General features: G+C 39.5%; 1 protein-coding gene across 1 annotated transcript in view; it reads left to right on the top strand.

Moving 5' to 3' along the window:
* CDK19 (cyclin dependent kinase 19) overlaps positions 1-26,466 on the top strand; it is a 112,274-nt gene that overhangs the window by 76,513 nt on the left and 9,295 nt on the right. The window contains exons 5-10 of the mRNA XM_088522452.1: positions 4,605-4,662; positions 4,984-5,115; positions 22,293-22,436; positions 22,691-22,760; positions 23,751-23,823; positions 25,870-25,967. Coding sequence (XP_088378578.1) covers positions 4,605-4,662; positions 4,984-5,115; positions 22,293-22,436; positions 22,691-22,760; positions 23,751-23,823; positions 25,870-25,967 — 575 coding nt within the window. The remainder of the gene's footprint in view (positions 1-4,604; positions 4,663-4,983; positions 5,116-22,292; positions 22,437-22,690; positions 22,761-23,750; positions 23,824-25,869; positions 25,968-26,466) is intronic.

Genomic DNA, 26,466 nt, shown 5'->3' with positions numbered 1-26,466 from the left:
AGCATTTGACATTCTTTGTAGTTTTGCTGCCTTTTTAGCTAATGTGTTGTAGTGGTCAATTTTCTATCCACCCTTGCTCAACATGATAACATCTGTAGATGCCTTATTGATTTGAATGAAATGAAAAATATCTTGATGAGGTTTGTTAATGATACTGCTTTGCAAGGTCAGTCATTTCAGCGGAGTGGAGGTATGAGAAAACTGTATGGTTTACAGATCTAAACAGAAATGCAGTGAAATTGCCAGTAAAGAAAAGGTAAGGATAATTCAGCTGACAAAACCCATGTCAGCAGTGATGCTGTGTAATCAGAGCATGCCCTTTCCTGCAGGTGGGAGAAAAACTTTTTTTTACAAATGTGTAAAAAAAAATCTGCAGCTCTCACTTAATCTTGAACTTTAGGGTTCACTGTTCTTTGAGTGGACCTACCAATTTGGAGACTTCATGATTTGGGGACCAGTGTACGAAAAGCTAAAATGCACTAAGATGAAGCCACTTTTTATACTGTATACAAACTGAAATTTGAAAAGATCTCATTGTATAGCAGTTTCTTTATTTGTGGGGAGAGCCCTGTAGAAAAGGGCTTTTTCTGTCCTTCGCAGCAGGAGCCCTTGAGTCGTCCCGTGCGCGGTGCCGCGCTCCAGCAGGGAAGCGCGTTTGCTCGGAGCAAACAATGAAGAACGACGCGTGGAAAGAGGCAGGTCCCTACGGAGGCTTTCTCAGAGGAACGCAATTCTGCACCAGATCTCTGAAGAATTATGTCACCACTGTACCTCAGGAGATAGCAACAATAACTCCTAAAGCTAAAGAATTGCCATCTATTGTTAGGCTCTTGTTCCTGTTTTGACCTGGCGTGCTCTTTCAAGACCGTAGATGGTAGTTGTTAGCCAAGGTTTTTGTTCCTCTCCCACCAAGATCTGTTATTCGCTTTATTCCCACTGATACGGGAAAGTAAACACTGTCCTTACTGCTTTTAAGGAACCCATTGAACGACCTTGTCGTCTGCATCCCCCTTCCATGGCCCTTTGGGATTTTCGCTCTGCTTGTTTGTTGCTCTTGACCTTGTTCTCTTCGCGTTTGCTCTTCAGGCGACCAGATCGCGGCCGCGTTTCTCAGCAGGGATTTCTGTGCTCGTTTCTGCAGCCGACGTGGAGCGCTCCTGCGGCGCTGGCGGTTCCGGGGGTTTCCATAGCGATGGGCGCGCCGGCGGCCCGGATCGGCACGGCCTTGGGGCCGCCTGCCTGCCACATTTGCAGCGCTTTGGAGAAGCAGCAAGTGTGTTAATTGGGATGTTGTCGTGGGTTTGGAAGGGTGTCGTGGTGGGAACCACCTCAGCCTTGCCCAAGGAGTTGTAATAATTTCTGTTCTGTAAGCAGCGCTTCTCAAACTGTTTTTGGGCAAAATTCTGCCCTTTCAGGGAAGGACTGTGATTTATTCAAAGTATGTGTCAGATTTGTATCTCCTAGCTGCCTGGGCCTTCTGTGTTTTCCTCACCTAAAATGAAATTTCTCTGTTTTGGCACTCAGCACATCCAGAGACTGGGCTAACACACTCCCTCTTCTCCCAAAAGCCCGAGTTATTTGTGTTTCCTTTAGCAGCCTTCTCTCTCGCGTCACGATGGAAACGTTCGTTACTGAAGGACTTGGAAATTGACTGGCCCTCTGAGATCATGTGTAGCCCTTTCTCCATTGGGGAGTGCATGCAGCTCTGCTGCTTCGCACTGGGCCCACGTGAAGCGGCACCAGGGAGCCCGTCTGGCTGGGGAGCTCCCAGCCTGGCTCCCATCGTCATACCCAGGGTGAGGAGCTTCACTTCCCAGGCCAGAATTGCCTCAAACAGCCACAAAATCCCTGCCCTGCTCTTTAAGCTCTTTTGAGCCTCTTTACTTTGACTAAAAGCCCAGGATTTGGCTGTCTGGTGTGTCCTCTTGGAAAGATATGTCCCATCAAGTTAGTGTCACTCTTTGTCCTGTTCAGCGTATGCCGAAATGCCCTTTTGATGAGAATAGCTCCGATTAGCAAAAGGAACCCAGAAAACATCTGCCTTTTACTAACCATACCCAAGCAGCTGACTTGCTCATGTGGGAACTGCGAACAAGTTCACCCCTGTTCCCCTCCTGACCTGAGATCTCCGCTGGGAGAAGCTGCTGGAAAGCAAGTAGCTCCTCACACAGAGGAGTCCACAGTTCAGCTTCCTCCTTCCCCGTTTTCCTTCTCTCTCCTCCCTTTCCCTTGGACAGATTCATGAGTGCCGTGGTGGGCAGAATTTATCTACCAGCGGGCACCTTGTCCCCTGTCACTGGAGTCTTACAACAGGTTGAAGTGTCAGAAGGAGCAAGAGCGCTTCGAAAGTGTTTGGGTGAAAAATAAGCAAACTGATGAGTCATTTGCTTTCACCAATTCTAGCTTAGAGAACTTGTATGAACATTGCAGCTTGTGCCAGCAGATGAGATAGTGGTTCTTGCTATGAAGAAACTGCTGCTTGAAGAGTCTTCTAATATTATAGATTAAAATATGAGCCTGAGATGTGTCCAATTTTGGGAATCCTGTTGAATCCACTTAGTGATTAAGTTTTATCACTTCTCCTGATATTACACACAATTTCTCCCTTACAGTGTAATTCTTCTAACACAGAAATCGGTGCAGTACCTATATTTTTATCAGCTCTGTTCACTTGACAAATACATTCCCTGCTGCCCAAAATTCAGTCCCGAATCTAAAGGTCCATTGAGGTGTTTTTAGTTTGTGCTCAACTCTCAGTTGAGGTTTCCAGGCAGGAGTAATTCTTGTAGCTGGCATTCTGGCTGGGGCTATTTTAGCTATTTGATACCTAGCAGAGGTCAAGCGCAGTAGCAGCTTGCTTGCTTTCCTTGCTGCCTGGCTTCATATTCCAAATATGCAGCAGAGGATTGTTCAGTTCTCCCGAATATCCAACTTACACCCATACAAGCCACTGCTAGAAATCTAAAACCAGTGTTTTAATCCAGTCGCCTTTGAATGTTAATTTCATTATCGTTAAGTATAAGCATCAGCTTAATCTCTCCTAGATTTGCTGGCGAGATTTTACTCTGGATCATGTTACAAAAGTCCTTACCTTTTAATGTTGATGCTGGTATCAATTTACCAATGTCAGCTGATTTCTCGGTGATCGTTGCTTTGTCGGTGCTCGTTGACTTAGAGAATGGAGGTGCTAAACAACAATGGTTTTTTAATAGTTAAAAGCTATTAACTATTAAAATATTAACTATAACCAATAACTTGCTGTTGATTAAAATAGCTATTGCCTTCTTCAAGCGGAGTGTGTTTTTCCTCTTAAATGGTTCCAAAAATGTGCCGGGGAATAATTAATACCTCCTGCCAGGGAGAAGTACCTTCTGGAGCCAGATGAGAAGGAATAGCCTGAAATAGCATTTATTTTAGTTTTTGTTTTAGTTGATTTTTTTTTAATGTAATCACTGTCTGCAGTTTGAATCAAATTAATATCCGTAGGTTGTAAGTTGCATTTTGGGTAAATAATGGAAAGTTTTAGGAAATGAGAAGTTGAGATTCCAGTGTCAGCTTTCTGCATCTTCCTTTCTGATACTTGGACAAATCCTGCTCAACCAGAGCTTTTGTAGAAATAACAATTTTAAGTTGCATATTTAAATATAATTAATGCTTGAATGAAAACCTTTCAAAACACTGCTTTGCAAGTTCTTCATAGATGTTGTTATTCAAATAATTTAATGTTTTCAATCTTCCCATGTTGACTTTTTTACAGCTAACACAATAGGGTAAAAGCTTCTAGGGAATGGCTATTGGTGCCTGAGGAAATCTAAGTCCTAAGTGTAGAACAGTTGTGGTGCCATCATGTGCCAATTTTGCACAGTGCTCACAAATGTCGCATAAAGCACCTCTGAAGATTTTGCTCTGCCTGTAAAGGTTCTGTCTGTACTGTAAAAAGTTTGCGGATGTACCTGAATGTATTCCCATTTTAAGGTAAACTCTCTTGGCATGAAATCAGCTTACTTTGGGTGGGAGGAAAGTGCTTTTGCCAACGTAATTGTTACCATTCATACACTTAAAAAAACCCATGGTTTTAAAAATCCTGCTCTATATTATGATAATAACAGTAAGTTTTAGCTCTTCTTACCAAGTCTTGGCATCATTTAAAAAGAGCTACATGGCAAAAGTGCTTCTTGCCAGAGCACTGATCTGTGCAATAACCTGTAGCCTGGTGTGCATGTATATATATATAGTTGCTTATTTTAAAAATAATCTGTATATATATATGTGTGTGTATTTATATATATATATATATCTTTTAAGAAGTAAGTCTCATCAATGAACAACATGACCATTTTGGTAAAAATGGGAGTGTAAATTAAAATTAAGATTGCAGTTCTTACTATGAAATGTCAAAATACTTTGCAGTTCTCCTTACTGTGAAGTCATGGACTAGGAATAAAGTGCACATGCCAACAAAGCATAAATGTACAGTAGTTCTAGATTTCTAAAAATATTTATAGAAATGTTCATTCATATAAAATAAATGTCTGTATTTTTATTATTCTTGAAGAAAATCATCAAAGGTTGGTCAACTGAGTATTATGCTCTTTGTTTTCCAGAAACCAGCAAACATTCTGGTAATGGGTGAAGGTCCAGAAAGAGGAAGAGTCAAAATAGGTAAATCTTTTAAGAAAATTTCATAGCACAACTAAGAAGTAATTAGAAATACTGCATCTTCAGTGAGAGACAGAAAAAACAAACTCTTCAAAACATTCCATGATGAAAACACGTATTCAAATGACATCCTTCATAGTCATATCAAAGTTGTTTAGGCTTATATGAGGATAAGTATATTTATGAGTAACTTGTCTGTTACTTAAGAGATGACAATTTTTAAGTTTTAGTGTTTCTGAGCTTTTTGGCAAAGCTCTTAAAGTACAATGTGTAATTTATGCCCAATTCTTTAAATGTTCTTTCTTTTTTTTCTTCTTTTCCCAGCTGATATGGGTTTTGCCAGGTTGTTCAACTCACCTTTGAAGCCACTGGCAGACTTGGACCCAGTTGTGGTGACATTCTGGTACAGGGCTCCGGAGCTGTTGCTTGGAGCCAGGCATTACACAAAGGCCATTGGTAAGCTGCTGAGTGAGGAAGAGCTTTATCTTAAACTTTCTTGGAGGAGGGAAGCCGTAAAACAGATGTGACAGTCAACTGACCAGCTAGGTTTTTCCATGAAGTGACAGCAGATGCAGTCTGATCCAAATCACAGTAAATCCAGATGGGATCTTTTTGAGGACTCAGTGCCTTTATTTTTGGAAGTTAAGATTAATGTTAGAAATATTAAATGCCCTTTTTTGTTGTTTGTTTTTTTTAATATGGAAATATTCTTTGCATTGGCTTATATGGTTTTCTGATGTGGGCTCAGAAATCTTGTAATATCTTCAAATGAAAAAAAAGCTGTGGCTGGTGAAGTGGTGTTCTCCTGTGTTCCTTATCCAGATGCTTTGCACTTCTGTAAAGCATCTGGCTTGATAAGGTGAAGGGCAGTCTCCTGCACAGCTTGCAGTCTGCTGATCATTCACTCCTGAGGGCTTATGAAGCTCCATGTTCAGGAAATGCTGGTGGCCAGATCCTTGTCTTTATTACAGCTTAATAAGTTCCATAAGCACGATCCAATCAACCTGAGTGCCTAGCAGTTTGTACAATAAAAGCACTTGAGATGCATGGGAGGTTTTCTGTCTGCATGATTAGGTTGTACGTTGAAAATAACTGCGAAGGAAGCAGTGTTCCTGTGTTGAAAGGGGTTAAATCATTCCTCGCATGGACAAAGGTGACTTTCATGACAGTTACCAGCATTTTCTTATTATAAAGATTTTTGCAGGTGCTATATGATCTCTTGTTCAGAAAGTTAGAAAACACTCTTATACTAGCATGTCAGTTGAGAAATCAGTGGGGTAGACCAATATTTTCAATTAAAATCTCATAACCTGACTTCTCAAATTACTATTGTTTATCAAACTATTCCCATTATGTGTCAGTGCACCAAAAAAGTTTAAGAAATAAGAGGTTATTTGTTTGCCGTGTGACTTCTTTAGTGTCTCCTGTACTTCGCATTGCTTTACTCACCTCTCCGATTTAGAATCCTCAAATATGGACCTGAGGTGAGCAAAATACTACCTTATACATTGATCTGACTTCAGAATACACAGGAACTGTGAAGAAGTGCAAAAAGACTTCTGCACAGGTCTAGTGAGTGAGCATAGCTATAAAACTGTCTATAATAAGAGCTGCATGTTCCTACTTAGAAGAACATATAGGCTAAGTCTTGAAAAATTCTGCTTATGGGCAGGTAATATGTATTTCTATCCTTGGACTAGGATCCTTGGCATTAAAAAGCTGAAAAGTCAGGTCTTAACCCTCACTGTTGCTTTTCAGCTGTTGAAATAAAGAAACATAAACCATTAAAGCGACTGTTTCCCTTAGCACTTAGTGTGGCACAACAGAAGGGTAACTGCAAAACAAAATATTGAGGAGATAGCATCCACAGTACATGTTTCAGAGGAAGGCAGTACTTTGAGCCATCTCTGGCTTGTTTCAATGAAAAAATGCTCATTAGTGGTGAAAGCACATCTCTTGGGTTAATTTCATTTCCAAAAGATTATTTTTGTGCATTCTGAGATGACTTTGTGGTGTGAGCTGAAGTGGGGAGCATCAGATCCATTTCCAAAGCAAACTCCTGATCCAAGGTGAAGTGCTAACAACAGAAACATTCAGTTTGTAGGGGGAACTCAGAAGTCTCTAGTCCAACCTCCTGTTTAAAATAGGATCCACTCTGAATTCAGATCAGATTTCTTAGGGCTTTGCCCAGTCATATTTTAAAAACCTCTAAGAACAAAGATTGCCCAACTTCTTGGGTGACCTGTTCCAGTATTTAGTCACCCTTATAGTGCAGATTTTTTTTTCCTTGTATCCAGTCAAACCTCCTCAATTCAATTTATGCTCATTGTCTCTCTCCTGCTCTGTATTGCTGGGAAGAGCCTGGCCCCATCTTCTCAGTGAGCACCTTGCAGATACTGTGAGGCTGCTGCTAGAGCCCTGCCCCAAAGCCCTCTCTTCTCCAGTTTGAACAAACCCTCAGCCTCTACTCACAGGGCAAGTGCTCCAGTCTCTGATCAACTTGGTGGCCCTCTGCCTTGTCCTGAGACAGCCTTGTCCATCTCTGTCCTCCCTGATGCTACGTGGACTGTTCTCCTGCTGCAGCTCCTTCCCCTGGTGACTGTGCCAGGGTGGCAGTGCTCGTCCTCTGCAGCTCTGTCTTAGTGGAGGCCTCTGGTTTCCCAGGGCCCCTTCCCCAGCAGTTGCAGGAGGGAGCACTGCAGCACGTCCCTGCTAACTTCAAAAGCCTCTGCTTGCTGCACCCTGTATTTGATGAAAATGGTTGCTACAGATGTTTAAAGAAGTGCCAACTGGATGACTTTAAACGCTTGTAAATGAATGTGATGCTTGAAACTGCTTTTGTGAAGGCGCAACGTGGGTGGACCAGCTTACTGAGTGACCTGTGCTCAGAGCAGGGCGCAGCTACCTTACCTGACAGTTACCTGTTTTGATAGATAGCAGATTTGTTTGCAGATTTAGGTGTGCGATATGCACCATTATCTCAGGATATCTCTTTGAAGAATGAATTAGTATAATGACGTTATTTCTTAATTATGTCATAAATTACTTAATTCTTGCCCTAAGCAGTCTGTAGTCTATACTAAAACACACACACAAGGAGTCCCAATGAAATTTCAGGGGATGGTGCTGCCTCAGAGAGTTCTCTTTTTTGTTAGTAGTTGATTATTTTTGAGGCTATTAGTTCTTATACTAGATCCGCACCAGTGAATCCCCTGGAGAGAGTCTGACTGGATACTGGGATGCACAGCACACTGTGGGTAGCAAGGGCACTCAAAATACTTTGAGCAGCAAAGTAAAAAGTACGGAAATGAACACAAGGAAAGTTGCAAGGTAATATTTGCAGGCTGAGTGAAGGATCACAGGAGGATGTGCTTAAAGAAGAGAAAAACCCCGCAAAAATAAATGGAGGCGATCTCTATGCAGCTGTAAGGCAAAGGGAAGGAGGCAGTAACAAAATGACAGCACTGATGTTCACGCACTTTATGAGTCCAGACTTGCGTTTTGCTTCTAGCATTATGTGCACTTAATCCCACTAGTGAGAGTTGCCATCTAACTAAAACATGTATGTTTTTTGGCAAAGAATGCAATTTTCAAGCTATATCTTAAATCTCTGTGCAAGAAATGTAATTCTAACATCTTTTAAAATTGCACATTTCTCAGTAGCGCTGCTGTACTGCTTTTAGTAATAACTTGTAAGTTATATAAGATTCTCACTGAACTGCTATTCAGGAGAACATAAGCATTTAAAAGAAGAATGATTAGATATGGCAGTTTATGAAGAGGTAAATAACAGACTATTTGGTATGTAGCTTCTCATTTTCCACAGATGTTTTCTGATGCTTTCTGTAGAAAGTATAATTGTATGTAATAAGTAATCCTCCATAAAATGAGGCTAAAAGCTGTATCACACTGGCTTTGGTCAATTCTCTTTGAGTTTTGCCATTGTAAGAAATATTTTTATTTAAATTTACCTAATATTTTCTTCAGTCATCTGTTCTTTATTGCAATACATATCTGAAGCAATTGCTGCATCATTTAGACTTTTATTCAAGGTTTTACTGTCTTTTAGTTTTTATGTATCTTTTTTAATATAGTCTATTTTTTGTATTTCATATTTTCTTCCTTGTCCTTTTCTGAAGATTCAATTTCTGTTACCTTGTGCCATATTTCCACAATAATTCATAGAAAATTATCCCTGTGCAAAAAAAAAAAAAAAAAGGAAAAAGGAACAGCTCCTTTTGCCTGCCCTTTGCCAGTCATACCTCAAAATGTGATTCTTTTCCTTGACCTGTGATATTCAGCTCTTCTTCTAAAATAACTTCACCATCAAAGCCTTCAAAGTTACAAGTTGATTTTGTAGCTTGTAGTTTTAGGCTGTTCAACATGAACAATGTGAGAAGAATTTCAGAGAGGGCTGGAACTCAGTACTTATTGAAAATTAAGTTCCTGATGTCATTTTGGAAAGTCGCACACTTTTGAATCTTTTTTTCTCTAAGTTTTCTAATGAGGAACCCTTTCTTCATTTTCTTCCTCTCATTTCCTGTTCTTTGCATGTATTGATGCTACTTTACTGCCCTATAAACAAGAGTGTAATTTTTAAAATTTATTCATGTTATCATAAAAAAATTAACTTTCTTTTTAGTCAGCTCTGGGTAGTTGGTACTTGATAAGTGCAGAAAACATTTGTTTAGCTGCACGTGTAACATGCATGTCAGCAAGTTCACTTCTGAAATTATTAACAGTCTATTCATAAGATCTTAGATACAGTCTACCATGCTGTCCACTTTGTTCTTCTAGTAAGGCCTTTAGATATGTTTACTTGCATGCAACTAGTTCCTGTATGTGATCAGTTGACAGAACTCAAATTTGTTACTTTACGTGTCACTTTATCTTGTTTTTTTTTTCTGGGCCTTACATTCATTATATTTTGAGGATTTTAACTGCAGGGGAATACTTCAATCAGTGCAATCTGTTTAGACAGAAACACCAATCTAAACACAGATTACTTAATGTATAAGCATATTTTGTTATTTCACAGGTAGGGTTACATTGACATTTTCCCCGTATTTGATTTGTCCCTTCATCCTCATGAAATATCTTTCACTTATTGGCTTGCAAAAGAGAGTCAGCAAAAATACTGTTGTTCAAAAGACAAATAGCTTTTGCATTCTGCATATTAAAAAAATAGTAGAAAAAAAAAAAAAAGCCAAAGAAACAAAACTGTTAGAATTTCATGGGCAATAATATTTAGACGATTATAAACAGGGAAGCTGTTGGGTAGAGCCTGAAGGCCACTTTCTATTCTGTTGCAGCATGTAAATCTGTGCGAACATTATTGCAGCCACTGGAAGCTGGTCTGGATTTTCAGCTCCATAGCCTAAAATCAAAATCTACTCTTCTGAGTTCATATCCTAATATTTTAACAAAAAAGTAAAATATACAGAGAAAAGTAACTTGAACAAGCTTTAGGTGAAACCAAGTTACCAGGAAAATATAAAATAACTCTGATAAAATATAAAAATAAAGTATAACTCTAATATATTATTTAAATATAATATATATGCAATAGATAACTATATAACATTATATATAGATAGATATATAAAATAACTCTGGTGGCTAATAAACTTACTGAACTTTTTAAAAGTCTCCAGAGAAACAGAAAATGTCATGTAATCAAAATACTAAAGAAACAATTTTGAAGCAAATGAGGTACCATGCTCCATTCACTGATGGGAAAAGACATCTTCTATAATCTGTAATTTTAAGGGCAATCAAGGAAACGACTGAGGCAAGATTAAGGAAAAAGTAAGTAAGCCTTTTGCTCAAAATTCACATTAATGCAGGTTTTTCATTCGGGGAACATTAAAGTAGAATAGATAATATTAGAACGGTAAGAACTTTTTCATCATAGATGTAAATTCATGAAGCATGAGGCAGTCTCTGCTATGATTCATTCTAGGGCTTCATCTTGAAGCGTAATATGAAGGAAATGGCATGATTAAGCCTTTTTTTCACATCAAGTCACAACTTGTGCAGGTATCAGTTTTATCAAACAAGAACACGTTATCTTACCTCTCCTTACCACCTGCCTTAATTAAAGAAATACAGGATAATGTCATGTTATGGCTTACAGCATTCTAGGTGGTTTGCATTTTGCTGGCAAACCCTTCTTTAGTATACTGTCAGCCCACCCTTTAAGGCAAGCTACTGTTTTAAAACAAAAACAGAATGGAATTAGTACTTATAAAAAGTAAATTGGAGCTCCTAAGAAATCTCCACTGCTGAGTTACAACATAGTCAAGTGAGGAAAGGTGATGCCTATACCTCAAATGTAAGTGAGCAGGAATTTCAGTAATGGCCATGTGGCAGCTGCATTTACCAACCTAAGCAAGATTTAGTAATAAGAAAAACTGTAACTTAAAGCCTGGGCAGTGCACTGTCACCTCATTCTATTTCCAGACTAACATATGGTTATGAATGCTGAAAATGTGTGAAAGGTATAAGCAGATATCAAAGGCAAAATGCCTTTGAAAGCCAATGTCACAGGAAAATACTGGGTGTATCAAAAGGAATGAATTTATAATGAACACTGGGATCTGTCAGAGTTTCAGCAACTCACTTCAACTTTATCCAGGGGGAAAAAAAAAAAAAGGAAAGAGGGAAATATCTGGGCAGTATTATGTGGGATTTAGGTGGAAATATGTACATGTGTGCTCCATATTGCATGTGCAGCGAGTCCCCCACGCTCTAACTGCGTGAGATGCACTATATGCCCATGGACAAATGCCTAAAGCCCTCAGATCCAAGAGGACAGGGGAAAGAGGGGAGAGAAAGAAAATAAGACATCTCTGGAAAAGGTAGTGAAGCAGAAACTCCAGATGGGGTCATTGGGAAGACTGGATCATTCTTAGGGAGAATTGAAACAGTTTTTCACCTGTGGACCTGTCGGAAGGTGGGGACTGCTTTTAAAGATCTGTGAAGGGTAGTTAGGAAAAGCAAATGTAGAGTCAGTTTCAGTTTGCTGCATAAGGATCCACATTCCTTTTGCTAAAGATTGAGAAGGGGGAGGAAAGTAGAAAAGAATTGCAGAAAAGTTTGAAAATATTCATTTGTGTGCTCTGAAAAGAGTAACTCAGGATACACTAGGAAGGGAGCCTTGTTCATGCCCTGGGCAATGTTATATGACATGGGAAGTAATTGGAATCAGATGATATTTTGTGGTAAACTTAGTTTGGCCTGTGGTAAACTTTCTTCATTTTGATTATCACAGTTGTTCTTATTTTTTTTCTGAGAGGCAAAATATTTAAATACCAAAGATTAATTGTGGTACTCTTATCTAATTATTGCAGGTGCTAAATGATTTACTGCCATTTTTCCCTCTTGTTTGACAGTGAGCTCTGAAATACTTTATATATTTCTTGCTTTCAAATAATAAAAAGAGGGAGAAAATTTTCACTTAGTACACTGTGCAATCTTATCACTGCAATCACCTAAAAAAAAATTTGTAGCAGATTATTAGGTCATTTGAATAGCACATTTTATAGATACAGTAATGAGTGTTTTGTGAAACTTTAGCTGCTGACAGCAGCTCAGCATGTATTGCTTACAGGACTGTTGCACAGTTTAATACCTCAGCTATCTCAGGATCTCACATTCTGGTTCTTGGCTTCTTGTGACTGCTGTATTGCTCTCACTTGTGGAGTTTGTTAATGTCTGTAAATAAGCTAGGAAAGCCTGTGGCCAATGGCAGGATGAAGGCTCTGAAAGATGTGACCGAGATTTTGTGCTACCCTCATAGCTGGCAGGACGAGAGCAGTGGCAATGACTCACAGGATAGGAGGCCAGGGCAGTGTCTGATGTTGTAAAAGCAATGCGGTTGCTTTGATGTGAAGCAGATAGTAAAATTTTATCTTTTAGGACAATAAAATGGGTCTCAGGAGACTTGAATTTAAATATTGACTCAGTCCCAAGCTTTGTATGTAGTTTACAGCGTGCTATTTAATCCATCCCATGTGTTGCTTCACTATCTGTAAAATGGGGATGCTACTTAACAGTGTTGTCCTGAAGATTAAAATCAATTGCAGATAACAGGGAGCTCCTGGATAAGTGTGTTATGGATTATTTTCATTACTTCTGTGAATAAATTAATTTATCTGAGAAGCTGGGGATATCATTTAGCAGTTGAAGTTAGCTTGAGAAATACACCTCATTCTGTATGCTTTAAAAATGGGGAGGGACATAAGAGGGGGATAAAGAAGACAGCAAAACAGCTCAGCTTTCAGTCACTATTACAATCTGCAAATTGTGCTGTTTTACAGCATGTGTTCTAGCCAAGTGAACACGTAAATTGTGTGAAGGTTGCTGTACGGCAAATGAAAATCTGAAATTTTTCTTTACAGCTTAGATTGCTTTTGAAGTTAACCTGTAAACTTCTATTGCTAATCGCCTCGTGCTCTTCTGTACACTCCTGATTCTTTTCTCCTCCTGCAAAACATATGAAAGAAGAAACCAAGGGCTTTTGCCTTTTTAGTCAGTATTTTGACAGATTTGCTTTTAGATGGTTTACTATGACTTAACTGTATGTGGATTCTTTTAGAGACGGAAAATCAAAATAGTATGAAATACTCAGGAGACAGAATCTCTTCCATAGCATTAGCACTGTGATGAAAAAACTCTTTGAACGAGAGGTGCCTTCAAAAATCCCTCTATGCTTAGGCCCTTGTACTTCAAAATTTGACAGTGATCTGTGGACCAAAATCCCTCCCTGCCCATAATAGTCTGTACTGTTTCTTTTTCCTTTTAGTTCCTTTTTTTTTCCCTTTATATCAGACAATTTCAAGTTCCTCCCAGCTGTGAACAATCGTGGTCCCTCTCTATGTGAGCAAGCCTGTGGCTCCCTAGTAACTCCCTGACTTTGCCTTTTGCCAGGCAGATGATTCTGCAGCAGCAGCAGGATTGATCCTCTGCCCTCCCTAAGCAGCCTACTCTTTAAGTTCAGTTAAAAAGAAGGATCTAGGGAGATAAGACATGGGTTTTCCTTGCAATGCCTGCCATAGACAAGAGGGAATAATGGGTGCTAATGTGGAACACACATGATGACATGAGAAAGCAAGAAGCAACATTAGGAGAAGACTAAGAAATAAATTTTGCCCCCTTCTCTTTGTCCTCAACTCCTTTCTATACGTGTCAGTTGTGATATATTGCAATTCTTTGGGATAATACAAATACATAATTCCTTTTACATATGAACAGGTAAATGGTTTTGCTGCAGAACTGAACTGCATCTCAAGAATGTTTGATACTGCTTTGTATTTTAATGCTTCCTTTACAAAGCAATGAAGCAAAGGCTGTTCTTATTTTCTTAAATGAAAGGTGACGTTGCCATATAAAGATGCAAAAGATCGTCTCTAAGACCTGGCTGCATGAACACTTTCCTCTAGCTAACTAGTGCAGTAATGATAGCTTTTAATGTGCTCTATTCACTCCTGTATCTAAAAAGGTTAGCCAGCAAAAGTTAGTTTTAGAACTTGGTTGAGAATCAAGCAGCTACCACAGCGTCACCATCTCAAGATGCATGCTGCTGCAGTAGAGGAGTTTTTTAGCTGATTCATCAAGTGCAGTTACTTCAGCAATATCAGCTGAAACTTTCAACACTGCAGTACTGATCAGCACTTCAGTGGAATGACTTGTTCTCAGGACAGATTGGGATTGCTTCACAGACTGCTGGGGAATAGCTCTGCCTGGCAGCGGGGTTACAGTTGATGGCAGTTCATTTCAAGGCCTGTCTAAGAGTTGCATATAAGGATGTAGGCGATATCCTCAGTACCATGTTAGAAATAGCTGTAAGATTGAATCCCTTTGTAACAGAAATGTTAAGAAACTGTAAGTGAAGCCTTCTGCTTAAAAGGAAGAAAGCCTCTCTGCCTGTGCAGACATAAGGTTTCTTTGTGTGCATCCTTCTCCATTGATTGAAATAAGCTAAGCATCAGAAGCCCTAATAACTCCCAGAAAAGACAGTTGTGGACTTGTGAACTGGAACAAGCAGTTGAAGCACTTTTCATACATGTTTCTGCTAGGCAGCAGGCCTTCTGCTTACCTTATGTTAGCTGGAGATGGTGTTGACATGTTGGACCTTGTAAAAAGTTGTATTAGATGATGACATAAGCCAAGTGTGGGTACACAACGAAATCCAAACTCATTGTCCCTCTCCATTCAGCATGGAGTTAACCTCCAAAGAGCTCCACTGTGTACAGAAAAGTTGGATTTTGTTAAAATATTGTAATGTAAAAATCTGTGTTTGATTAGGCAGGCGAAATAAGTATATTTCCTTTTCAAAGAAGATTTACTACTCTCTTCTGTTTGGCTGCAGTTCAGAAAAGCACACGTAATGGCAAGAATTTTCTAATATGCTATGCTATTTGTGCAATATTGTACAATGTGAGTTACCTGTTGCTGGCAGTGATAGAATAACAGTAAAAAGATGAAGGGCAACGAATATATAATAATAAAGCACCGTGATTTTAAGATCCTGGCCTCCCAGTCCTGTGCTCAGATGATACTGTCAGTCCTTGTTTTCGCATGATAAAGTGACTGTGCAAAGATGTGGATGTTCCCAGAGAGAAACTTTGTAAATATTCTTTCAGTATACAGCTACATATCTTAATTCTCTCATGGTCTTAGGGGGGCATGGTAACAACATATTTAATGGACCTAATACTTTACAGTATAAAGGATTCTTGTGGCCTTTGCAATGAGAAGCTTTCGTTCCTCCTTTACTTATAGTAGTTTGATATTTGGCAGGGGGAAGTAACCCTCAGGCTGCAAAGGTGTCACCCATTAGATTTCTTGTGCTTTTGGTGAGATGTCACTTAAGGACCACTCTTTCTTTAGCTGTTGTTTTGCTAAAGAGCTTTGGTAGCCTGACAAGGTAACTCTGCCCCTTGTTGAGGTCTGAGCACTGCAGCTACCTTCTGGAGATGTAGCATGTTCTGCTACATCTGGAAGGTGCTGTGGGTGGCGTGAAAATGATGGCCCCTCAGCCTTGCCTGACCCACCTGAGGGCTTACGAGCAGGGAGAAAACGAGGCTATAACCCACTTTCCTCACCGGAGCTCAGCACTTGTCCCCGTGGCCTAATTCCCTGCCCTGAAGGGACATCACCTATGTCTGGAGCTCCGCTCTTTCTGTGGAAGAGGCAAGAAGGAAGAAAAAGACTGGCCAGCTGCCGTGCAGCCGTTCCTCTGCTCTTGCAAGGATTTTGGCCCACTCCACTGCTAGCCAGTGTAGTTAATCTGTAGCTTAAATACCAGTAGCCTCAGAGACATCACCAAGGACTGAAGAGTTAAAGAACTACTGACGAGAATGTGATGTGTAGTATATTTTTTTCCCTTGGGAAAGATTTGCGGGAGAGAGGCACTGCAAATACTTACAAAAGTGGCCTATTTAAAGAATGCTACATTTTTACAAAGGCAAGTATTGGAAGCTTAGGAAATGCCAGATTCACCAAGGTCCCTGAAAAAAAAAATAATTCTTGTGCTTTATGGTACAATTGTTAATAAGATTACACAGCTTCCCCCTGAGGTTTCCTCTAGTACCTAGGTTGCACAAAGAAATACCAAGTTGCCTTTGCAATCATAAATCCAAGTTTCGAGATGTGAAGGTCTGCGAATTAAATATTTAAGTCCTTCAATGTGTATTCTTGGTTTAAAATTATATTTTTGCAGAATGAGAGGGCATATTAGGGCCATCTGATTCTACTGCCACTCTCCTTATTAAGTCATTTATTTTAGGTGTCATCAAGATTACCACAGTAAATTAAATGTAGCACTGCAAGGTAGATAAGGTGTCTAATGCATAGCAACAATGTGAAATCTTATGATCTCAAGATGTTCACATGTAAATATACTAAGGAATAGAAATTTAAGTGGGAGAATAAATTTGTGAATAACCTTAAAATAATTCTGTTTAACAAGAATGAAGAAGTCTTGTCTCACTAAAGCTCTGTAAAAATTCACAGTTGATTTTGGTGACCTCAGAATTTAATTCAGAATGTTCCAAAAGTTTTAACATGTAACAACTGAAATTTATGAAATCCTTAGGAAAATTTTGAAAAAAGAGCATCTTGCTTTAAAAAGCTAGAAAAGAAGTATACATGTGAAGGAAAGAAAAGGGGGGTGAGTGTAAGGATAGGTAGTTTTGAATAGGATGACTAATTTTGATTGAAACGTTTTTGCCTTTGAAAGTTTGAACTATCTTGACTTTCTTCTAGTTTGTTGCCTGCAGAACACTTATTCATAGAATGCTTAAGGTTGGAAGGGACCCCTAGGGGTCATGTAGTCTAAACCCCCCTGCACACGCAGGGTCACCTAGAGCACGTGGCACAGGACTGCATCCAAGCGGGTTTTGAAGATCTCCAGAGAAGGAGACTCCACAACCTCTCTGGGCAGCCTGTTCCAGTGCTCTGTCAGTCTCACTGTTAAGAAATTTTTCCTTAAGTTCCTATGGAACGTTTGATGCTTCAGTTTCCGGCCATTACCTCTAGTTCTGTCGGTGGCCACCAGTGAAAAGAGGCCAGCACCATCCTCCTCACTGCCTCCCTTGAAGTACTTATAGACACTGATCAGGTCCCCTCTCAGCCTTCTCTTCTCCAGGCTGAACAGGCCCAGCTCCCTCAGCCTCTCCTCACAGGGCAGATGTTCCAGGCCCCTGATCATCCTTGTAGCCCTGCGCTGGACTCTCTCCAGCAGCTCCACATCCCTCTTGTACTGTGGGGCCCAACCTTGTGTTTTTCCTTGTGTTTTTACAATGCAGATTCCTGTTCTTCAGTCAGATGCTTTTGAGACCCTGCTCAACAGGGTCAGTGAGCATTTGCTAACTTAACAATGAGGAATAGCAGATTTCTGATCTTGAGCCTCTTGAGATGGTATTTTGCTTCCCCATGAAAAGCCTTTCACATGTAAATGTTTGACCCTGTTACCAGTTTTGCACAGAAGGTGTCAAATTTAAAAGACTAGTAGTAATTATTCTTTCACCTGCCCTCTATTTTGTTGACTAAAGTATTTTTTAATGGAACATACAAAAATTGAGGCCTTAAGTGGCTTGGTTTAGGAAGGACCTTGCTAACTAGCTTATGGTTACTTGGGCCATTGCTTTCAGCCTTGCTGGAGGTAGAGAAGCTCTACTCTGGTGTCCTTGTGCTCCTTCATCAGTGTTTTCACTTCTTCTAGAATCTAGATTTTGTATTCAAAACCAAAAGACAAAAATCTAGGTTGGGTGAGATACTGGTGCTACTAAACTAAACCTCACCTACAATCAGTTGCCGATGAGGAAATGTTTTCCACAGCATAATCCTGAAATCTTCATTTCTTTTCTTGAACAGAGTTTTATTGAAGAACCATGTAAGATTAGTGGCCTGTTTTTGTGTTTCTTTCCTTGAATCTAGTTAACAAATACAAAGTATTTAATATTTGTGTCTGTCTTCAGTGAAACCTTGTTAATATGCATGGAAAAGATGTTTCCTTTTGCCAGTCAAGGCTATTGCCTAAATTGTCTTATTGTCTTAACATCCTTGAAGAATGTTTCCAAAATACTGGCACAAGTACAGAGATGAGGTTGTTTCACCGTGCAAAGGAAGGAATACACAAGCATTGGAGTATATAACCAGCCCTGAAATTGCAACATCGATGCTGGCGTGCTTTTGTACTTGCTCCTGGACTTTGGCACTGGAGTAGACTGTGTCGTGCAGGATTTTCTCAGATTTAGTGGCTGACCTAGAAAACGATTAGCGTCACCGATCTCAAAACTGGGGCATGCGCCGCCGTACAAACATTCTGGTCATCAGGACACCCAGGCGTGTGTAGAAGGAATCTGTTTGTCAGCAGCATGGGACCATCTTTAAAGGGTGCTGTTTGTTTTATTTTGTTTTTCTTTTTTCCCTTTTAAACGTCATTATGCTATACCTGAAAAAAACCCAAACGTTACAGTGGAGGGATATTGAAGAGCCGTGAGTGGGACCTGAGCAGGCTGTTCACTGGAGGATCTAAGGGAAGAGCTTTGCTACTAAGGCCGTCCCTCCCACCCCTTGATCAGAGAAAATGAATTTACTTCTACAACCAGACAGCAAAATTGGCTTGTGTTTAGGTTAAGTATAAACTGGGGGAAAGTGAGGCAGTCTGGAGGTCCTGGAGAGCAGAATGCTAGAAATATTGGGGATCCTGTTAGCATTTAAATTTATGAATAACTTTGCAGTCAAGTCTCTGGAACTTCAGAACTCTGTGCTCCCCGCAAAGATCTTTAGTGACAAGGAGCAAAGCTGCTTGTCTGAGTGTGCTGATTCCCTGCTGAGGAACAGCTTTTACCAGGGATCATTTTGGAAGCCTCATGATACTACAGGAAAGGGTAGAGGGTAGAGCCATCCTTATAGCAATGGTTGCATCACTCTAGTATATTTATTAGCACCCTTCTGGGGCATCAGATCAGAAAATGTTTAGTCTTTAGCACAACCTTGTGGGATGCGTGTGGCCCAGTTTTCAGTGATTCTGGGACATACATGCTAAATAGTTGCTATCTCCTCTTTAGCTTTGGCTCAGGAACAGTTGGAAAATTACTGGAAATTTTTGCCTTTCTAATACTTTTAGTCTTATTTATAATAAAACTGTTATATGGTTATAAGCATTATAAGAAGCTACCATTGTATTAAAGATAGAGAGACACTGGATGAATAAAATGTACTCCATTTGAAAAATACTGTTTACATTTTTAAGCCTTGCTGTGTAAATACCCACTTATAATGGGCAATACTACTCATTTGGAAAAGACTCTTTGATTTTAGTATGATATAATCATCATTAATCCTTTTTTATGGCCCATATTCTGAAAACATTTGAAGTGGGGCTGTATAGGGAATTACTAATTGCCACATTTTTTCCATAGTTAGATCTTAAATTCATATTTGCTTGACGAGTACAAACAATGTAAGGAATGAACACATATTAGAGATGCTTATAATGATGGAATTCTGTTTTGCAGAATTTATTCCTGCTAGGAAAAGGTTACAGATTGTAAACAACCACCATAAATTATAAATCTTACAAAAAGAAAAAAAAAAAAAAGGAAGAGAAACTTGACAGAAAATCATTAACAGTGAGAATGGTTTCAATATGCAAGGATGTGTTTAAGATCAGGTTACACAAAAGTTAGATTCATGAAGAAAAGGCCCTGACCTGTTTGAACTGCAGGTTTCCAGCTGTTTAATCTTCACATATGGAAATGAAAGCTTCAGGCTTTCTATAGTAAGTATTTTGGGTACTTTATATTAATGCTTTGAAGCTGAAAGGTATGTAGGAAGAAACCTAAAAGGCTGAACTCCAGCACTGTGAATTAATTACTCAGGAACATAATGTATGATCGATGTTAAAATATGCTCATGTTTGACTTACCCAGAAATGCAGTCCAGAAGTATATCAAATGGCAACTCAAAGTTATCGGTGTTTATTCAGATGTAACTTTCAGTTGCAATAATGTCTGTCTTTCTGAATTCTCAAAGACTTTTAAATGTGCTGTCTGTATTAATCACAGAGACAGGAAATGGGAATTCATCGCCCCAGTGGTCCTTCTCTCGCACCATTCAGCTCAAGAAGCAGCAGAGGTTCAAAGGGAGACTTTCCAGTTTAACTTTGCTGTCAACAAGATTACTGCATTTTTTTTCCTTCAGATGGAAAAGATCAGTCAGGATGCAGCAGTAATGAACAGAAGAATGTGCCGCAGCCCAGCCGCTCCCTCCCTGTGTGCTGGATGGTGAGCACTGCAGAAGGCCGCAGGAACAGGGGGCTACAGCCCCCTGGCCTCTAGATAAAGATTATCGATTTGGTATGAGATTTAACGAACAGGGAGTTTTAAATTAGGATGCTATTCTTCAAGTAATAGATAATTTCTCTACTGTTGCAGATAATTGGTGTCTACTACCCAGGTAGGAACTGCAATTAATATGCTACTTTAGCTGCTTGAGCAGATAAAATCTCCAGAGCTAAAGATCTTGTTTTCATGCAGATGACACTAATGAGAATATCAAACCAAGATAAAAACCTGGGAAAGTGCTGTAATGCGTATAGCAAGTTATACTCTGTTGAGATTGCAAAGCCGCATGAGATGTTATCAGACCTTCCTGTAAAGGATGGGGGAAAGGCTTATAAATCGGGAGACCCCCCAAAAACTCAAACAGTACATGTGTAACATAATGACTAATAATGGAACATAATGGAATCTAACTGGTTTGGCAAAGAGATGGCCTGTGTGGTGGCTCTTTTTGTATTTCCGCCTTTTGTGATTGTCATGGAGGAGCGGGGGTTTTTGCTTTAGTCAGCAGGCTGGTGTCTCCGGGGCAGCAAGCTCCAGACTGCACCGATGAGAGGTGCTGGGCTTTGGGTCTCTGGGATAGGCCAAATTGACTAAAAGAAGTAAGGTGGTGGTATTCTGTTCAATTTGAAGCTAATAAACCAAACTCCAGTTAGGTGGTTCTCTATCTATTCCATCTTTAAAGTAAGAGCAAACTGCTTTCTCTGCATATACTATTAAATTGGATGTAGTTCAAAAGGTCTCCCAGGATCATCTAGTCTATCCTTAACTATCAAACAAATCCTCTACACTCTTATATTCAGTCATCTGTGTTCATTATTTGTCTAATCTTGACATCTTTTTCCAGAATTATATCCTAGACACTTTTTATGTGTCAGTGTTAAGATCTTATCTTTTTTTTTTTTTTTTTTTTTCCTGCCAGTCATCTTTTCCTCACTGACAAATTCAAACTTTTGTTCTAAGATACAAACTAAAGCATTGGGGTCTTACAAAACACTAGTGCTGGTGGTGTAGTAGTAGCTAGAACAATTACCTATGATCTAGAATTTCCTTACAGTAAATGAGTCTTGTTCTTGTACATTATGTATTTAGTTTTGAAAAGCATGTTAATGAAAAGTTTATGAAATGAAGGTTGCTGTTTCCTAGCATTACAACAGCAGTATATCATGCTGTTGTTTTGCACACATGTGCGAGATGTAGATGAGGTAGTTCTAATATTGTTCCAGTGGGAGTTAGCTGTCAAGTAGGATTTTTTTCCTTAATTTGGTAATCAGTTTTCTATTCTCAATTAAAATTAGGATCTTGTTTCTCTGTTTTATCTAGCTTGCACTATTTGTCTAGACAAATGACTCAAGTCATTAGCCTCTTTCTTACTGGTATGTGTTTGCCTATCAATTATCTGTTTGGAATTGTTCTAAAGTATGTGCTAGAAATTTTATTTGAATATGTCCTTTGGGAAGATATTAATGTTCTGGTTTTGAAAGTCAGTTGAATGCCCTTTAGGCTGTGTTGTCTGCAAATACTGTGTGGGTTTCTGCCATTACTGTGAATATGTTAAGTGCTGGACTGCCAGTTTATGGTTTGAAACAGAATTGGGAAACTGTGATTTTTGCCTGTAAAATCTAGAGATACATTTTTTTTCTCTTTTTTTGTTTGTTGCATTATGTATTATTTTTTCAAATACTGTAGTTGTACAGATTGTTCAGGGATTGTAGAAAAACAAAAACCAAACTGAGGAAGTGCAATGAATTTGCATGAATGATCTTCCTTCTCTCCTAGATATTTGGGCAATTGGCTGCATATTTGCTGAACTATTGACTTCGGAACCTATATTTCACTGTCGTCAGGAGGACATCAAAACAAGTAATCCTTTTCATCATGATCAGCTAGATCGCATTTTCAGTGTAATGGGATTCCCTGCAGGTAATTTATTTTCATTAAAGGGCAGACTGAATTTTGTTCCAAAAGGAAGGCTGAGTTATTTTTACAGGTAGGCAAAAGCTGTCAGTGTGATGTATTTGGAAGTGCTGACAATTATGGAACAATAATACCAGCAAACATAAGAAGTCAAGCAACTCCTGTAGCTGTTTCTTCTCATGAGTTACTTAATCTCTTCTTAACGTATTTCAAATACTTCTCTCTCTCCTTTTTTGTTTTTTTTCCTCCTCTCCATGAAGATAAAGATTGGGAAGACATAAGAAAGATGCCGGAATATCCGACTCTTCAAAAAGATTTTAGAAGAACAACGTAAGTGGATGATGAGAAAACTTCAGTGAATCTAGCCCATGTGCAGAAATCAGCTTCTATTTTCTTTGAACTTTTTTTTTTTTTTTTTGGTGAATGTTTCTGTTCTAGAGCTGTGACAGCTCTGCTGTTCTAAATCGGCTGTTTAGCTTGAAGGGCATCCCTAAGTTCTTAAAAGCATCAGCTGGATGGCTTCAGTTCTGTGGAAGGGATGATGTTTGGGAGAATCATTTAATCTGTGGCAGGCGAAATGGAATGGGGTTGTTTAAGCCACTTGTTCAAGATAACTTCATTCATTTTGTGAAAGAAGAAATAGGGAAGAACCTCCCTGATCCCTTTGACCAGCAGAGACCAGAACCAGTAATGTGGTGGTCGTAAGCTGCTGCGTAAGGTAATGTGGGCAACAGATAGTGATGTGAAGTCCATCTGGGATCTGACAATTTCCTGCTTTTAGTGTTGCCAAGTGCTTTGTCTAAATTAGGCAGGTGATGCTGAAAGATCAGAAGGCATAAGGAGCAACACAGATTTGTGTTTTAAGGAAGAGGAATGGGATTTGGGAGCTTTGGATTCTGTGTCCAGCTCTCTCACGGTTTCATTGTGCTGACTTTAAACAAGACGTGAAACTGCTCTGTGCCTGAAGTTTCTTTCTCTGTAAAGCAGCTATAGTTAATCTCTGGACTGATAGATCAAAGGCAAGACCCAGGTCATAACATATTCTGCGTGTTTTCAACCTGAAGAGCTATATTGACCGTGTGCCTCTGAAAGTTGCCTGTTCTATAGAAACAATCTACACACAATTATTTTCCTGCTAGTCCTGCTGCCATTATTAGTGAAAAACCTGCTTGGAGTGTCAACTGGTAGATATGTCTAACATGATTTCTGATAGCAATTCTGTTCACATTTGTTTATTAAAGGCTGGGAAGTGTTTTGGTGATCACTTGGTAAAGTTCTTTGCTTTGTTTCTGAAAAGTCCTTGTCAACAATATTTTTCAGATACGCCAATAGTAGCCTCATAAAATACATGGAGAAACACAAAGTCAAGCCTGACAGCAAAGTTTTTCTTTTGGTAGGTACAATTTGAAACTCACTGTGACACTAGGAGTGAAATGTGTTCCTAGTTATATCATCTGTGCTTATTCTCCTGTCTTCTAATGAACACCGATATAAAAGAAATCTGTTTATCACTAACTAGCCATTTTGAAATTTTTCTTCTTTTTATGCATTCATATTCAGAGTGTGCTTAACCTGCTGCCACTCCAGATCTGAATTACTTATCTAAATAAATCTTCATGGCATTTGTGTTCCCAGCTCTACTCCTAGACTTGCTGTACAAATAAAATAGTATTATGTATCCCCTGGTTCCTTTTGTTTTCTGAATCCCAAGAGCTAGAGACTTCTGTGGGGAAAAAGAGGAAGAAAGGCTAATAGATGTACATGCAGGCAGAACAGTACCTGCCTTATGTTGTGAAAGATCCACAAAAAAGAGCGAGGAAAGATGTACATTGCTCTCCCATATCAAGAGATTAGAAAAACACCTGCCTCAGAGCCTGGGAGTATGCTGACTCTAAAGCAGACTCGAAGCCTCTTGTTTGTATCTGAGGCAGGTAGGTTGTCTTTTGAGGTAACCTTGGTTTTGTAAGATGACCTCTGAGGATATTTCCTTTGTAATCTTGGTTGATTGAAATTTGGAGTTAATGTGTTCAACAAGCCTAGCAAATAGAGAATAGGTGAGTAGGGTACCAAGGAGGATAAGTGACTCGACAATGAGGAACCTATCATGCCGCTCTTCAAACTGACACAGAACATTAATGTCTGCGTGAAAGCCAGAAAGTATTTCTGTCCAGGAAGAGAGGCATCTGCTCCTGCTGCCCTTGAATAGTTACAGGCATTTTATTTATAGCCATCATGTCAGGCCAGTAGAGCCCAACAGTCGGTAATCTTGAATGGGAGAGCTTCCAAGAAGTATCAGAGTCTGATGACGGAGTCCAGTCTCACAAGCTTTCTCCATTGTGATAGTGGCTCTTACCCTGAAAGGGAAACGTGTCCAGACATTTTTTGTTTGTTTGCTTACTTTCCTGGAAGCAGCAAAAGCTACAGAACACCAGACTGTCGGAGAAAGTTGTCCCCCCAGGAGGACAGAAGTGTACTTTGTGGCATCACCTGGAGTGGGAAAGCTCATTATATTCCTTGGGATGGAAGGAGATTATTAGGAGAGTGAGAAGCTCCTCCTCTTCTGCCCATGACCACATGCAGTACCAAAGATCAGGACTAACCATCTAAGAGCGTAAGCATTTGCCCCTGCAGTCACCAGGAAAGAGCTAGGGAGGGGTATTTTGAATCACGTAGCAGTGCCACAAACCAATAAAATTAATGGTAGGAAGAGTTGTGATTTGAAAAAAAGGTGGTGAACATGTAATCAATATAATTTCTATTTTGTACTACTGATATATTATCATCTTCATTTTTAGGTCTGGTGCACTCAACAGCCTTCCAGCTAGCAAATTCATTACTGTTTTCCTTCTAGTAAGGAGGAAAGGTTGAGAGGAAGGGTCTGCTTATTTTCTTTCTCATGTCAGTACCAATTAAAGTGGAATTTTGACCTGAGTGAGTGACAGAGCACACTGACTCTGAAGTGTTTCCTGTGGGGGAGAGGAGGATTTATTTTTCTCATCTCTAATGCAATATTGAGAGGTCTGGTCATATTCAGAGCCTTCTCCTCTGATGATGCTCTTTTCCTGTTACGTCAGCATTAAGGAACAGTATAAAAATTATAAAGGTGCTAAAATAAACCAGCATTATTTAGAAATTATGCTTTATGATCTTTTAATAGTTGAATTTAGCACCACTCTAGCACAGCAGTTCAGCCTTAACACTTAATACTACTAGATACTTAACTGTATTTTTTTTATGTGAAAAGTCCTTCATAGTCTTAGTGCTTTGATGGATGCGCCTCGTTTCTTGGGACATTTACTGATAATGAAATGCTAACTTATGCTTATCTGGACAAGACACAAATGATTTAACAGTCTGGGATCTAAGATGTACAAGTCATAAATTTTAAAAATGACAGTCTGGCAAGCTTTTTACTGTTTCTAATGTTAACACTTTGCAGCTTCAGAAACTTCTTACTATGGACCCTACGAAGAGAATTACCTCAGAGCAGGCGTTGCAGGACCCCTACTTTCAGGAGGATCCTCTGCCTACATCAGAGTATGTATTCCCTTTACCATGCTCTGCAGGAATATCTTCTCTCTGCTAAATGCTAATCTCTGTTAACGAGGCGACAGCTGAAAGTTTGAGATAGCTCCTTATAGCTGCAGATCTGGTATGCACAGCAGAAACTGTTTGTGCAGCTTTGAAGAGTCTGTATCTACTGGTGCTGAAGCTGAATGGTCAGAGAGGGCATGACCAGTATCAGTAGTAGTGCAGTTCTGAACCTGTTACCAACTGAGGTGCAGCATTCAGAGTATAAATCTGGACCTCTTCTGCGCTGCTTGCACAGCCTCACACAGCCCTTGCCCGGTTTCACTCTGCCTGTCCCAGGACTAGGACACTTGTCTGACCCACAGCTCATTCCCATGCCCTCTTCTGTGGGGACAGAGCACAACAAGCAGAAAGAAGAGTAGGATACTACTTGATGCCTAGGTTAGGCACTTTAAAAATCATAATATGTTGGCTGAATTGTATTGTAAATGACATCTTAGATTTT

This window comes from Tinamus guttatus, unplaced genomic scaffold, assembly GCF_059628265.1.
Source record: "Tinamus guttatus ecotype Peru unplaced genomic scaffold, ASM5962826v1 Tinamus_guttatus_pri_ptg000010l, whole genome shotgun sequence".
Lineage (NCBI taxonomy): Eukaryota > Metazoa > Chordata > Aves > Tinamiformes > Tinamidae > Tinamus > Tinamus guttatus.
This window is presented reverse-complemented; position numbering and strand designations above follow the sequence as displayed.